The sequence below is a fragment of the Anomalospiza imberbis genome, chromosome 4, assembly GCF_031753505.1.
Source record: "Anomalospiza imberbis isolate Cuckoo-Finch-1a 21T00152 chromosome 4, ASM3175350v1, whole genome shotgun sequence".
Classification (NCBI taxonomy): domain Eukaryota; kingdom Metazoa; phylum Chordata; class Aves; order Passeriformes; family Viduidae; genus Anomalospiza; species Anomalospiza imberbis.
Window position 1 is genome coordinate 65,794,465 of NC_089684.1, and position 16,216 is coordinate 65,810,680.

Consider the following 16,216-nt stretch of genomic DNA (forward strand, 5'->3'; position numbering starts at 1 on the left):
CAAGAAGATGGATGGTTAAGGGAGATGAAGTATGGCTGTACTTAAAAGATGACAACAGACCAGTCTGCTGGCAGATTATGGTTAAGGAAGCCAAAAGCAGCTTGAACATTCATCTCAAAAGTTAAAAAGTGTTAGGAAAAGGAAGAAAGAAAATAGGAGGAATATACAGCTTGATGTTTTTCACTCTTTTTCCCCCACACTTTTTCCTTTTTTTTCTCATTTCCATCTTTCATCTTGAAGATTGCTTTATGTGAAACCCTGGATATTGGCTTTATTAGTGGGTTTGATTACTGGCCTCTTTGCCTTATATGCCTACCTCCTTAAAAAAAAAAGTTTGCTTTTTTATAGCAGAAAAGTGTTTTATTGTGTCTGAAGTATGCCCAAAATTTTTATTTGATGCATACATACTTCTTGGGTTTTTTATATTTGAAAGGGTGAGAAATACCCTTTTTAGGAAAAAGAGCTTTTCTTGTGATACCATGATAATTTCTGCTGATTTCTTTAGAGTTTGGGGGGAGGCTAGGAGTTTGTTTCTCTGAGTTTGTGTTTTGGAAAGGAGGGACGTGACTGCTGTTGGGCTGTTGTGGGTATGTTGTACAGAAAAGCAGTTGCCATGTGGATTGCAGTGGAAAGGGGGAATCACAGTTTCATGGATGAAACTGTTGTTTTCAATTAACAGCAGCTTTGTAAAAGAAGGGTCTGCTAGAAAAACTGAGAAGAGGTGAAAAAATATCATTGTTCAGGTAGTCATATTTCAACAATATACAGTTAATGTTAATTTGTTTCTTTCCTACCCTTTCAGAGTTTTTGAACACCTGAAAACAATTTCTGTGGAATGCGTTTTTTGTTTAGAAGTTTTTTTCAGGCATGACCAGTTTATGTAGACTCTCCAAGGTTAAAATTCCTAAGTCTAGGATACTGTATCTTATTGCTTACATAAGGAATTATATAATGCTTTTAATGAATATATTCTCGTTGTTCCCCCAGGATCACTAACTGTTGAGGATTGTGTGGTTCATATTGATCTGAATTTGGCAAAAGTGATTCATGAAAAATGGAAAGAATCTATTCTGGTCAGTAGATTTCCTGCTTATGATATGTTGTGGCATGCCTGTATTTTGTCTGACCATTTGCCTGCATATGTCTTGATCTAAAGGTGTTATCTTGGCAAGAACAATGATAAAATGTAATAGTAGTTTATAAAATGTGTGGAGTGTATCAGTGTGTCATAATCATTGGAGCTATTGAAAGATGTTTTAAGGGATATCATGAATGCCTCATCATGAAAACAAGCTTCTTAAAAAAGAAGGATCTATTGCACAATTTCACTACAAGATTGATGAATTCCACTGGCCAAAAATGTTTTTTTTTTTTTGACCTGTAAAAAGAATTATTTTATGAATTATTCTCTATACAAAACATCTCCATGTGCAGTAAGTGAGACAAGTTCTCTAACCTGTGTTCCTTTACAGCTCTGTGAAACTTAGAATGCCTTTTGGGAAAATTTTTGTTTGGTTCATTTAATTATGGCTGTGAAGTCTTAGCAGTGGGGCATGCTTCCCTGGTTTGATGTGTTTTTAGAAAGATAATTCTAGCATATAATTTTCACTTCACAATTATTTTTCCTAAATATATTTCTTTTAAAATACTGAATCTTTGAGAAATACTGCGAGACCTTATTTTGAAACTGTTTTAATTAGAATCTAACACTTGCAAAGTTTTCCTGCAAAATTCATAATTTATAACATTCATGATTTTACTATTTTTATTTAGAAGCGTCAGAGAAGGGATGAATCGTGTAAGTTGACTGCAGAAGGTATGTTGTATATTTCTTTTAATAGTAAAAATACTTAATGTTCATTATATTTAATTATTTGAAACTTGAGGTTGCAAATACTCCATCCGTTGAAAAACGACAACTTTATTCATTAGGCTAAATTTTATTGCCTTTGGATCCATTTACCAATCTCTTATGATGGTGTGGGAGAGGGGAGAGGAGTTAATTATAAGTAGAATCACTAGTTCCAGATAAAGCCTATAGTTATGTGTCATTCAGAAAACTTAGAGAAGCTCTGGTTGAAGCAGACAGCTCTTTGGTAGGAATTCTCTGTGGCAAGAAAAGGAGGCCAGAGAATTTCTAGCAGAGTAAGATTTCTGCAGATGAGGAAGGGAGGTCAGGAGTACAGCCTTGACATGTTCATCAGAGGTGATTTTAGTAGGAAGGTGGACGCCTTGTTCAAAAAGTGTTAACAGCTCTTGCAATCCAGTTTTCATTCAGCTCCCAGAAGAAATGTCCCTCTATGGCAGAACCCCACTGCAGACTTGGACTGGTGCAAACTAGTGACCAAACAATGCTGTTGCCATTAATTTGTAGAAGGAGAAAACCAGATTGTTAAGCGTCTGTCCTTAAGTTGTAGAAGGAAGGCAGGTAAACATACGAGTCAGTAATTCTTTTATAAAAGCAACCAACCTCCCACTTAATGTATGTGCAAGGTGATTTACAGCTGCAAGATAACATCTTAGCACTTGAAAATTTTGTGAGGAAGTCTGTTGGTTTTCTTTTGTTTCACGAAATAGATAAAGATGATCAGATCTTTGGAAAATGGAAGTGAAGAAGGTGAAAGCAATGTGTTAGTTTCTGTTTTAGCATTAATAATCTTGTTTTGATGAAACACAAACTGTATAGGTTGAAAAACTTGTCAATTATTTTGGCATTGCATGTATATATAACCTAGTCAATGTTTTGTCATCCTACTTTTATTGCTTTTGAATGTCCTACAGTGTTTCAGCAGATAGATACAGATGACTCAGAAGTGCTGTTATCTCAGAATGCAGACAGCAAAATACAGAAGAAAAAATCGAGCTCGGCTGCAGACACATCTTATGATATACAGACAAAGACCCCAGCAACATCAGACGTTTTTCCATTTATGGATCACTGGAATGCTCAGATTCAGAAAGTTTCTCTCAGGCAAATAATTTCTGAAGAAATAGCGATGCAGGAGAGAGAGGATCTGGTATGGATAACACTGTTTTTTAATGTGGTTTAGATTCATTACTGTTAGTGAAATGGAGTATGGTGACTCATCCCTGTGCTGCTGATTACAGCTTGAATTTGTGTGACAACAAATACATGCTAATTAGTATTGTTGATAACTGTAATACAGGAGTTTGCTTGAGGTAGATGGTTCTGTTTGAAAAATACAGTCTCATTTAGAGTATAATATTTTGGTTGTTTCACAAACAGATCATGCTGCGTTTCACTATCCAGGTTAGCATTTGTGTTTGGTTGAATTGTTTTTTGGTTGCTCAGCTAAAACCAAAGATCAGTGTGGTCTTCCATGCTTTTTATTGTGACAGCAATATCAAAAAAAGTTCTTACTTGGCTCCATGCCTTGTTTAGAAGTGTACTGAATTGGTTGTAATTTTTTTGTTAGGAGAACTCACAACATTCCTAACGGATGAGACATTAAAATAAGTACTTGAGGTTAATCTCAAACAAGTTGCTGTACCCACTTCTAAAGTAACTCTTTAATAGATTTGTACTAGTTCTTTGTTTTCCACACAGAATTCCTGTACCCTGCCTGTTTGTCTTGTGCCTGATACTGCCCTCTACTGCCCCACTGATGTTCAGAACAGGCATTCTTATTTGCAGTAGTCTCTGATAAGCAGCAGTCCTAAAGCAGAGGAGCTCTGAACTGGTGTAGAATTAGCCTGTACTTGGAAAATGGCTCATGAATTCTTTCTTTGAACTGCATGTATATGCTCTACTGATAACAACTAGTGTCAAGTCCAGAGCTTTATTTTCAGTTTGAATTCATGGAGTTTGGCTTTATTTTGACCATTTTCCCTTTTTTAAAAACAATCTGAATATTGGAACGATCAGTCCAATTGATTCTAGGCTATAATTATATAATCTTCTCAGATAACTTCACAACGAAGAATATTTATTACAGACACAGCTTCAGATACATCAAACCAAAATTGTTTATGCTTCTTAATAATACAGTGTTGTTTCAACTCCAGGCCTTCAGTATAGAGAAACAAGGTGGACTTTGCACAAGCTTAGGACTGGACTGAGTGGACTGGCAGGGAATAAATTCCAAAACTTTAATCCCTCCTAAAAATCCTCATTTTACTTTGTCCGAATTATGAGGAAGCTCATAATTTTATGAGGGAGCTCCAGCTGCATTACTTCAAAAGACTGCAGAGTACTGCAGTGGTGTATGATACATCTCACCTGTTCTTACTTTATGCTGATCAGTATGACAGGCTGATATGGCACATTGTCATTGTTGTGGGTGCATACCAACTGAGTAGATACTTTTTAAATCATAACACATAATGGCAAAGTTGGATTGGCTCCACCTGCACTGTATTTTTTTCTAATGAAGAACTTGTAATATATTTCTTTTGTCTTCTGGGTAGAATCGTGTTCCTTCTACAGCTAGAAAAGACTGTGCTGCTAAACTAAAGGAGAAACAACTTTTTGAGATGTTTCCAACTATTAATCAAAACTTCTTAATGGATGTTTTCAGAGACAACAAGTAAGAAATCTTTTTACTTCTTTTTAAAAATGGTACTCAGTTACAGTCATAAATGTTGAGAGTTAAGATACTGCTAAAAAATGGCTTTTTGCAAAGTATTGCTTTTTGTTAATCTAAATAAAAGCTAGCTGGTCTTAAAGGCAAAAAGGGTATAAAAACTCGCAGTTTAGACACATTTCTTTTTAGGGTGGAGTAGATAGTTTCTTTCACTGGGAGAAGATTATCTCTGTCTACTGACCACTGACTGACTGTCAGTGGACTGCCTATTTTTTTGAGAGCTGAGGTTTAAATCCAGTGGGAGAAATTAGTGGGTGTGGTAATAGTAGGAGCGCAGGAAATGGCATCTGCCCAAGAGGAAGACACGACCATCACCTGGTGCCACCTGTGGGTACTTTCCTGGTTACTACAGCCACTCCGAAGGAATGAGTCATCTCTCTATGCCTTCCTGCTGACATTCTCTTTCTCTCTTCTGCATTATGTTTTTGGGATATATGTCTACCTTCTTAAATCTAAGTTTCTGAGAAGTGAACTTTTTTTTCCCAGAGAAACATATTTTTTCATCCTTAGCTGTTTGAATGTCTGTCTGTACATATGGGTTTACATACCTACTTGTCAGTCATGCTGCTTGTCCAGGCTGTTATAAAAATCTTTCCTGTTTAAAATATATCCTTCATCCATTTTTATAATTCAAACATTTCACCATCTCATTTTTCACATTTGAAATCGTCCTCATAGTGTTGCCTTTCCCAAAATCTGTCTTTACTTTTGATCAGTCTGCTCTTGTTAGCTTACTAAAGAGCAAGAATAAAGAAGAAAAAGGGCTTATTAGAAAGCTGTTGGCAACTGATGTCTTATTTAATTAAATTTGATAGCAAAGTTTGACTAAAAATACAAGATTTTCCCTCATTAGGGTTTCAGAAAACTGAGCTAGTTTTAAATTTGTTTGAACTATCTAACCCTGACCAGAGAAGATTTAAGATGAACTATCTTGCTCAGCCCAAAGAGCAGCATTTATTAATATCTCAGTGATTAATGTAGGATGCAATTTATTTCAGTTATGTCATTTTCCTTTTAATGTTCAAGGGCCCCTCAGTTATGTTTCAGTCAACCAAGACTGCATGTGTGTTGATGTCACTAATGCCCTACAAGGAGTCTGCAAGCCTTTCTTTAATAAGCTGTAATATTCCATTCCAGTGTTTATTTTCATTGTAATCTAGTTCTGTAACAATATCAAGGTTTGTGATAATGAATTTAGATAAATACAGCGACTATTAATATATATATTTGTAAAGTCACAGATTTTTTTATCCTTTACAGCTACTCTTTAGAACAAACTGAACAGTTTCTGAACTGTGTTCTGGACGCAGATCCTGTACAAACAGTTATAGCTCAAGAAAGTGTTCAGCAAAATGAAACTGTTTCTTCCTACAGTGCTGCAAAGAACCGTGAGAAGAAGGTATTTATATTTTTTTTAACCATAGTTACAAACATAGCCAAAACTATGCTAATGAAAACACCCTGCAATGCATCCATAACTTCAACAATGCAAATTCCTACAGGCAAAAAAAAGTAAGGAAGAGGATGATCCTTTATGTGAAATGTTTCAAGACTTTGAGTATCCACAATATGATGATTTAAGAGCAGAAGCTTTTTGTCACCAACAAAAGAGACAGGAATGTTTGAAAAAAGCTGGAGAGGCCTATCGCATGGGTATGAAGCCTGTGGCGGCATTTTATGCACATCAGGTAAACAAAAATATCGTGCTTTTTGTCTGAACTTAGGGAGGTACTTAAACACTGAATTGGAAGTGATAAGGAAAACATCATGCCTGCTAGAGTTGATGAATTTGGTCACTGTTCCCTGTGTGTTACATTGACAATCACAAGTAAATTTGCTTCCACTAGTAATGATACCGGCACAGGAAGCTAACGTAATTTAGCTGGTGCGAGACCTCATGAAAGGTGATATCTAGTGCTTAGTCACACATGATCCTTTATCTTAGATCTCTCTCACGGCACATCCTTGTAAACACCAAGATTTGTGTCCAGGTGGTCTGGCTAGCTTCACTGGAGTGTGACATGGACTGCAACAAATAACATTTTTTGAATCCTCTGTATATGTCGGTGCTGAACTGTTCTTAGACACATCTTCTGTACTTTATAGGAGTCAGACAGGTGTTAAGATGTCATCTTTTCCCACAGAATCTTGCTTGCTTCATCCTCCATAAATCTTGGGCAAGATTGCTGCCTGCTCTCTTCACCTCTTCATTCTGACTATCTTTATGGCTACAGTCTGTCTTGGGTTGGGATAAATGAGGTGTGTATGTCATGCTTTTCACGATACATCTGGTTATGGACTGTAGATCTGCTGCTGATCAGTCTTGCATGCTCTGGCCTTGGAGCACAGGCTCTTTGGTCTTGATTCAGGCACATTTCTTACTATGTACCAGTTTGAATACTGCTGATCAGTGCTGTTGATCCTACTCTTGGTTTTAAGTCTCATCTTTTCTTGTAATCAAAGTTCCTCTACATTGGTTTCTTGGTGCCTTCACAGGAGACCCCTCCCTTGACATCACACTTAAAAAATCTGTTACAAATATCTTCAAAGACTGTAGTTTTCCCCTGATCTAATAGTATATAAAAATTCAGAAGCATTCTAAACTTTGAATTGTATTATGACAGAACAAAGATGTAATAATAAATCTCTTGAATTTGTTTATTCAAAAAGCTTTCATGCAAGTGGTATAACTCTAAATGTATAGATTATTACTGTGCATGCAGGAAACACTGACTATAATTTTTTATAATGAGCTTTTAATGGTTTTTATTCATATATTCTTGAAGTTTTGAGACAAAGGTGTGCAGGATTTTAAACAGAAATCTAATTTCAAGTCCTGTCTTACTTTTGTTCTTATCCATAAGAACAAATACAATCTATTGTAAATCTATTGAAATTTATTTATTATATATTTTCCTTTAGGTAATAAAAAAGCAAACTAAGCGACCTTTATTAACAAAAAATACTGTATGCTTGGTGGCCTTTGTCTTGGGAATCCTTTGCAAGTGGGTTACAGAGCTGCTGTATCGAGTCTGACACTAATACACTTCAGGTGATCCGTTTGAAGAAAGTATAAGACAGATTTTCACTTTCGTTCTTTTGAGCCTTTGTCAATCCAATACCTGGAGTTAAATCTTCCATTTCTTTTCAGAGTGTACTTACAGATCTTCAAGGACATAATTTATTGCTTTGATCTCTCAGATACTACCATTGCAAGGTTCATGGGAAGGAGTTGGTACTTGTTCACTCTGTAGTAAGGTGACTAACTGTACTGCTCCTTGCCCTCATTCCAAAAGAGACTTACTGACCTTGTCAGTCATAAAAGATGTCAAAAGTATTAGGAGAGATAATAGACAATGTTATTATTGTTATTGTTATTAAAAGTGTTTACCCTTGGCTTGTCTGAAATATTGGGAATGCATTTGGAAGAGTTAACCTCAAATACAACAGTCAGCAGACTTTTCCTAATCTGTTGGGCAGTTTCTCTGACACTGTTTCATTATAATTTTAGCAAAATACTTGCATGAAATAAAAATCTATTGTTAGGAAAATAAATCTGCAACTCAGTATAGAGTGTAACTTTTTTGCTTATGTAAAGACCTTATGATTTTGTGCCTTTTCTGCCTTTTTTTTTCCTCCTTGTAAGGCTTTTGTTATAATGTCTTCTTTGTGCCAGTTTTGAGTAGTTTCTCACAAACAGATTTAATGAAATCTTCTTGTGAGTAGGTCTCACTGAGCATCTTGCAGAAGTTTTGCTAGAATTATAAATTTTACTAGTTCAGACTTGAACTAAAGGCACCCTGCCAGTGCTGTCATTTTGAAACCACTGACCAGTGTGGAGCTTAAATTATTTCTCGGTGTGTAATAGTCACTGTGCTTATGAATAAAGGGTCGCCTTCATGAGCAGAAGATGAAAGAAGCTAACCATGCTGCTGCTGTGCAAATCTTTGAGAGAGTAAATACTTCCTTGCTGCCTATGAATGTGTTGGATTTGCATGGTCTCCATGTGGATGAAGCTGTGAATCAGTTGTCCAGAGTGCTGCAGGAAAAAAGTGAAGGTAGGATTTAGGTAATAATTCTTGCCCCTAAAAATGATTCTCATTTTCTGTTAAGAAATCGTGATACATGGCAATATCAGAGGGAATGAATAACATGCATTAATAACATGTGTGTTAAAAGCAACAATGAATAGCATGCTTTAATAACATGTATGTTAAAAACAACAATGAATAACATGCATTAATAGCATGTATGTTAAAAACAACAATGAAGAACATGCATTAATAACATGTATGTTAAAAACAACTAGGCTTTGTGTTGTCTTGTTTTTAAAGTACCCCAGTGGAATTGTTTTTCTTTGACATGACAATGATTCTTGTTGCTTTCTGTCTTGCCCCCCTCCCCCTGCTTCTTTGTAAATCTTCTTCCTTGTGTTTTACCCTTTTTTGTTACTATTATTGAATACTTGGTCTGTCCTTCCTGACATTTTTAACTGAGGTGATGATGCAAACGTATGTGTCACCATTGCATTGCTTTGTCACAACTATGTTGTTTTTATAATCTTAAAAGAAAAAATACTATGTTGGAATTCTAACAACAGTGATGCAGTGATGATATTATCTTCAGCTGTGAGTGTGAGATTTGAGCTACCTTTCAGAAACTTCTGTATCAGTTTGTTGGCAGCATCACTTGAGATCAGAATACTGCTGCTTCCAGAAATGTCACTTTATGCCGTTTTGCTTGAGAGCTCATTTTTTCTCGTTGTGGAGAGTTCAAGTACTTCATGAGTGTCCATGCTGTAAAAAGATCAGTTTTCTGCATTACTAGTTTACCCTCTAAATTTAAATACACTGGGAATGCTTCTGCAAGGTGCTGCCACACAGACTTGATTTTTTGAATCAGCTACTCCACAGACTATAAATAAAAGTGTTCAGTGGGGCCTTAGATAACCTTTGTCTTTCAATATGCATCAGAGATAATTAAATTACATTATCTCATGCAGTTCCTGCAATGACATTTGGGTAATTTAAACTGTAACCTAATGCTTTTTAGAACTGCATTTCCAGAACTGTACTTAAATCAGGAATGCTGATTGGTAGTACGGGCTCTCTGTTCAGTCTATTCACCTAAATCTGAAACAAAAAAGTTAATTTCACTTTGCATACATGGGAAAAGGATCAATACTGGGAACTTTTTTGCTGCCAGAATTAACAGTAAATAAATATAAAACCTAAATAAAGTTACGGTGTGGGGGAGAGTGTTGAAGAAACACATCATGTGAACTGATAATTTCAAACTGGCGAATCTTGACTAGTTGTGAGAATCCAGTTTAATTTCTTTCCCCTCTTTTTCAAACTCTTCATCAATTTAGGTTGCTGTTATCTCTGGGAAGAGAGCAATTTATTTTGTTATCAGGGCTAAGTGCCCTAATAAAACTCATGAAATACGTTGATCTGTTGATATCCATGCTCCAGCATAGCAGAAGATAGTCCAAATAATGTGACATAAGTGTTAAAAGCTGGATTTATATTTTCTTTCTTCTTAATTTCTTTATTCAATAAAATGTTATTTCTTTATTCACATTAATTTAAGGTAAAACATGAAACAATAAAGAAGCACCACTTAAAAATTCAGTTAATGACATTCACCTCTTTTAATTTTGCAATTTAAATTTATATCACAGAATGTACATTCCAATTTAATATTAGATGACAAACGGTAAAGCTTTTATGAAATTGGAAGGATTTTGTGATGATCACAGTACACATTTTGCAAGCAATCTGGATTTCAAAAGTTTGACTTTTTCAGAATGGGGCAAAATTGCTATTTGTATCTAAAATATGCATATCATCATGGGACAACAAAACTCTAAATGAGTAGTGAGAGTTTCCAGAAGAATGCATGGAAGGCTGACATGAGTGCCAAGTCTCTGCTGAAGAAGACTTTAACCGTTACAATTCCTGCTGTTGCAGAGTACCAGCAGACGGGTGGTAAACCATATCTCATTGTTATCACGGGAAGAGGAAGCCATAGTCAGGGAGGAGTTGCTCGCATCAGACCAGCAGCTATCCGATACCTCACAAGCCACAACTTCAGGTGACTTTAGATTTTTGTTACTGATAATTTTTTTTTTCCTTAACCCACATTTAAATAACTGAAAATTGAAGTTTAGTTTTAGAATGCTGTAAACTACTACAAAGATGAGGGCAGGTTTGCTGTTTCAGATTAAATTAAGTCGGTTGTTTCACAAATCCGATGTAGTTGTGTAGCACCTGTTAAATGTTAGATCCTTTCCTCTGAGATAGTTTAATTCCATATTTCCATTCAAGATTGCTAGCTTTACTGTGAAAAGTTGTTAATCCTGCTTTTTATTTGTTCTCAATACTTATATTTGTGTTCAGTTTATGAGGGATAGCAATTTAGTAAGTCTGGACTGGCACCAGTGGGTTTGCTGCTTTTTACATAGAGCAGTGGAGGAAGGTGAGACTCAAAAACAGCAATGACTTCCCATTTCCTTCTTGGCTTCTACAGAACAGAAGGATGAAAATCCATTTTGAAAGAAGAGGGAACGAAAAGGGAACAGGAATAGAGGAACAGAATGAATATAACCAGGAATATCGGGCAGCTTTTTCTTTTCTCAAATCTTCATCTTACTTTCTGCTTTTTCCAGGTCTTCATATCTCCAGACACTGAAAAATCCTCCTTCAGTGTCACATCTGAGGACATAATGCTGATTTCCTCACATGCACATATACTTGACTGAGGACCTTACCACTTAACCTGTGTTTGATGAGAATTGAAGGTGATGGCATTGCATATAGTTCACATGTTGAAGCTTCTTTTCTTCTTGTTTCATAGGTTCACAGAAATAAAACCAGGCTGCCTGAAAGTCATGCTGAATTGAGGAGTTGTGGAAAGAGGAATATAGAAACTGAGGTGTCAGATGACCGCCGGGTAACAGAAAAAAACCCCCATGTTTTGAACAACTGCACTGGTATTTTGTAATCTGTTTTCAAGTATGATATTTTATTAGAACTGGTCTAAATTTACATCAAGTGGATTTGCCAGTATGTTTCCAATAAATTTTTGTGTGGAATAGATCCTCTTTTGAACCTGCAAAAAGAAGATACTTAAAAGGATTTGAAGTCTCAGAAATGCAGATTAAGAATTTTGCTGAGAAATATATGATGTTTTTAATGGAAGTTAAGGTACAGTTTTTAATATCACTGTCTTCTTAGCATACCTAATCTGCCTTTTGACCCTTGCACATCTTGATTGCTGTGGCTTCTGTACTTCTAAAACATATTATCTTGTACAAAGTTATTTTGTAATTCAGAACTTTGTGCTAAACCCTTCAGAAGAGCAAAGGAGAGGCTGAAACTGAGCAACTACTAGTATTTCAAACCTAGTTACATCTGAGTGCTGAGTATTTCCAGGTTTCTTTTAAAATCTGGTGTCTTTTTAGTGGTTATGTTATGATGAGTTGACCAGATCTATTATCCTTACTTCATTCTAAACTTCTCCAAATATTGAAGTAAGTTGCATATAAGGCCTCTGTATTAAGGCCAGCTGTGTGTTTGGTAATTTGGCAGATTTAGTGTGATCTCTTAAAGGGAAAACCACAGTGCTGTTATTCAATCTCTTTTGGAGATCCACCTACTGGATTAAAATTGTTTCTTTCTTTGTGGCTTTTTAAATGCAGCAAATGCAGTAGTGTTTTACTTTACAAGTGTCTAATAATGATGTCTGTGTATTGTTTGGTGATTTCCTTGTAGAAAATATGATTATGAGACACTTTAATTGTATTTTTAACATCAAAGTGAATGTTAATATTGCAGAAGTAATTGCTTAACTGGAAAATCTGTGAGTACAAAAGTTACTCTGATTTTGGTGGTGTTGCATCAGCATGTAGAAATACCTGTGTAAAAAACCAAAACAACATAAAAAGACCCCAAACAAAACCCTTCAAAAATGAAATATAAATATCTCTACTTATGCAAGTGTTTCCAGTAAACAATCAGAACACTTTTTAAATAGAAATATCTTCTAGAATACATCGCTATTTTTATTTATATCTTTGCCTCCTGAAAGGCATATGAATTTTTGTTGTACGGCTTTTTCGGAACAGGTGTGAGTTGTGTTTTAGGAATAATATTAATAGGTTAAGGATTAATGTGAGGAGTTTTTAAATTTTTAACCACTTTGCAGTAAATTTTATCGAGGAACTACATGCACATAGAGTTTGTGTATGAATCCATATGTGTGTGCAAGTTCTGCAATTTGCATACATGAGTACTAATAAACAAAGAACTTCTGTGAGAAAAGCTGTCCACAGAAATAGGTTTCACTTGAAAATGTGTCTGTATAAGTTGCTGACAGGCTGAAAGACATGATGTTTCCCGAATATATCTGTATTTAATACATACACAGTGAATATGATGCATGGTAGACTTAAAAATGAGCTTGTCATGCTTCAACAGATAGAGTAATCTTTTCCTGGCGATTTCAAGTGGAAAAATAGCTTGAGTAATACTTAATCAAAGAGACTCTTTCTATAACAATAGACTGCCATAATAAGTTTTATATTTTTGTGGGTACTTAGTTCATCTGAACTGTGTCCTTTCTCGATTTCCTTCTCTCTGCACTGCTCTGGGAATCAGTGAGTGAAATACAAAAGATCTGTGATCCCCAAACAGCACTAACAGAGCTGTTTCTGCCACTGCATGATGTCCTGTGTGAAGTCCACACTCCATCCTCCGTGACGGTGCCTAAAATGGACAGAGATGCTGTTTAGGCACTCAACCTCAAGACAGTAGTTCAGACTATCAGCTGTACTGGGTTGCAAATGCTGGAACTATCTCAGTGGAGCCAAAATCTTGGTTTTGGACCAAGGGACTTCCTTCTGTTCCTGAACAGGTTTTCCTTAGTGCTGCAGTTTATAACAAATGGAGTTGCAGCTCTCTGGGACAGCTCTTTGCCGTATAGTCCCTGTTGGTTGGCCTGGGTGGCTGTTGTGTGTTGAGCTGCTTGGGTGCCCAAGCCCTACAGAGATGTGCCTGTAAACGAGGAAGTGCCAACACTTCTGGTTGTTTTGGGAGGCAGCCTGATTCACTCAGCATATTCACACCATTCCTGACATGGACAAAGACAGCTAGATTTTAGTTCAAAAGACAAGCAGAAAAAGTTGTCGTCTTGCCCATCTGTTCATCATAATCTAGTTGACAACTTTACCCTGAAGATGAGAAACACAGCTTTTTGCCTTCTTCTGGCTTAGCAAGTAGATGATAATGATTGCACTTGACTCTCACTTCCCCAGAAAATGCTCTGACCAACGTGCTCAGGAATATTTTTGAAGTTGTCACTTCCTGAGCCTCTTTCAAAATTACCAGTGCACACTAAAAGTGCAAGCTTAAGGGGACAAAAGAGGTTAAAGAATTAAAAGTGCATAAACAGTCTCTGGGAGTGGGCTGAGACTTTTCAGAAAGGAACTGTTCCTGGTGAGCCTCAGTGTCCTTTCATACTATTTTTTCATCCTTTAGGCCTATTTGGATAAATACATTAAAAATGTTCAGGGTAAAATCAGCTCTACCCAATGCTATGAGAATTTTTCTTCAGTCTGTCAAAGTCAGCAGAGAAATACACAGCTCAAGAGCAGTTTGGAATACTTTTCTCTCTTCCTCTCTTCACTGGCTTTCATTGGGGTGCAGGTTGAGGTTCATGAACGTACTCTGAATGCCCTGCCTGGGGTAGATTGGTCATTCACCTAGCATGCGTTGTTTGGACTACCAGCTGAACTTTGATGGAGATGATGCCTTAAAATCATAACACTGGCAGAACCAATCCTTTCTCTGTCAGCTTCAGCAGCTCAAAATGAGGCATTGCAGTTCTGACTCAGAAAAAATATAATGATCTTCTGAAGGATCTCAAGCACTTGCTTAAAAGCTGTGCTGAGCTGGATACAGAATAGGTCAGAAGATCAGTGCACAGAGTAAAAATAAGTAGAGTTTTATCAGTAAAGATCTCCGTGCCTTCAGCTACTTGCCAATATTCCAGAAAAACAACACTGGAGTTCTTGTATTTCTCTGACTGATTTTTTAATGTATTCTGGGATGAATTCTTTGAAATATAATGATTTCAAAATGGTATTTCAAAGTAGGTTATATTTATAAGTTCCAACCGTTCTGATGTCTCTTGCAGTGAGAATTCATGAGAATCCTGAGGTATCGTGTAAATTCTCTATCATCTTAAAATTAAAACAGCAGTATTTCCACCAGCACTCTGAAATAATGTACAACTGTTAAAATACCTATTTTGTGTACCACTTTCTATTCTGTTCTTCAACAGCATGTGATGGTGATGAATGGTAGCCTTTAATATGTGACTTTTTGTGTCTTCTTTTACAAAACATTTTAATAGTCATCCCAAGTTTAAATTTAGGAAAATTACCATTTTTAATATACAAAATTAATACTTGTACTAACACTGATGAGTGATCTTAGAGTAAAAAAAAAAAAAAAAAAGGCCAGATGTGCAATGAAGAAAGTTGTCTGAAGTAATGTGACAGTTGAAAAACATTTCAGTTGATTGTGAAAGTAGTAGGGCAAAAATTTATTTTAAAAAATATTTCAGGATACCTTGACAATACTTAATGACTTTTGCTTTTAATATCATGTGGTATATCCCCCTTCAAAACCCAACCAAAGCCCAACTGTTTATGCTATTTCAGCTAAATAAACTCTGCAGAGGATTAAATTAGTGGATGTGAATACGCATGTGAAAACATCTAGTATTGCAGCTACCAATTGTAAAAGCTGTTAGGACCAGTACATTGGAAAATACAAATTTCTATTTTTAAATTAAAATAAAAAATGATTTTTTTATTTGTATAAAGTTGTACTTTTGCTGTTTACTATAATTTTGTTTTTTACTGAAATAGTTTTGTAATTTGCATTTAGAATTTCTAATATGAAATGGAATTTACAGAATCTAGTTTAATAAAGGATTTTTGTCACAAGTATAGCCTTCTGTCTTTCCTTGGAAAACTATGTCGCAGCTTGTATCAAATTTTTTCAAATAGTAGTCTTGGAGTTGTGCATGAAAGCCACTTGCTTGGCTTCAGGATACCATATGTAGGCAGATGAAGCAACCATCTGCAGGCATAAAAAGGAACAGATTTGTGGCCTGAATTTCAGTGTTGCAAGTGCAAGCTGAATGCTCAAATTACTGAAAACGAGGGTCATGGTTTCAGATTTTTTTTCAGCCTGAAGTAGCTGAAGAGATGCTGTTCCAGGCTGGCTTACTCATGGGAACGTAAGAGCAGTAGTGTCCACCAAGGGGAGGGGCAGTCTGACCACTGCAGCAGTGGGGGTTTGGGGAGGGAAGTTCTGCAGAGACCTCATTTAGCAGGAGCCCGTAGGTCAGGGCATTGAGAGGCCGGATCCTGAGGGAGCCCCAGCGCTGCACCGTGGTGGATACAGAGCTAGTAAGCCTGGCTTTTTCCTGCCCCATTCTGGTCAGGTGCAGGTATTTTCCTGTGTATTGTCCTGGAAGTGTGGAATGACACCAGAGACCAAAGTGCTGACTGGAATCTGAATTATTTTATTAGCTCAGTT

General features: G+C 36.3%; 1 protein-coding gene across 2 annotated transcripts in view; it reads left to right on the top strand.

Annotated features, from left to right (window-relative positions):
• N4BP2 (NEDD4 binding protein 2) overlaps nucleotides 1-15,618 on the top strand; it is a 36,430-nt gene extending 20,812 nt beyond the window's left edge. For both annotated transcript variants that reach the window (XM_068188913.1, XM_068188914.1), the window contains 9 exons: nucleotides 988-1,073; nucleotides 1,774-1,816; nucleotides 2,782-3,017; nucleotides 4,429-4,547; nucleotides 5,865-6,003; nucleotides 6,107-6,292; nucleotides 8,494-8,662; nucleotides 10,577-10,700; nucleotides 11,463-15,618. In XM_068188913.1, coding sequence (XP_068045014.1) covers nucleotides 988-1,073; nucleotides 1,774-1,816; nucleotides 2,782-3,017; nucleotides 4,429-4,547; nucleotides 5,865-6,003; nucleotides 6,107-6,292; nucleotides 8,494-8,662; nucleotides 10,577-10,700; nucleotides 11,463-11,508 — 1,148 coding nt within the window. In that variant the 3' untranslated portion in view covers nucleotides 11,509-15,618. The remainder of the gene's footprint in view (nucleotides 1-987; nucleotides 1,074-1,773; nucleotides 1,817-2,781; nucleotides 3,018-4,428; nucleotides 4,548-5,864; nucleotides 6,004-6,106; nucleotides 6,293-8,493; nucleotides 8,663-10,576; nucleotides 10,701-11,462) is intronic.
• Nucleotides 15,619-16,216: the final 598 nt, after the last annotated feature.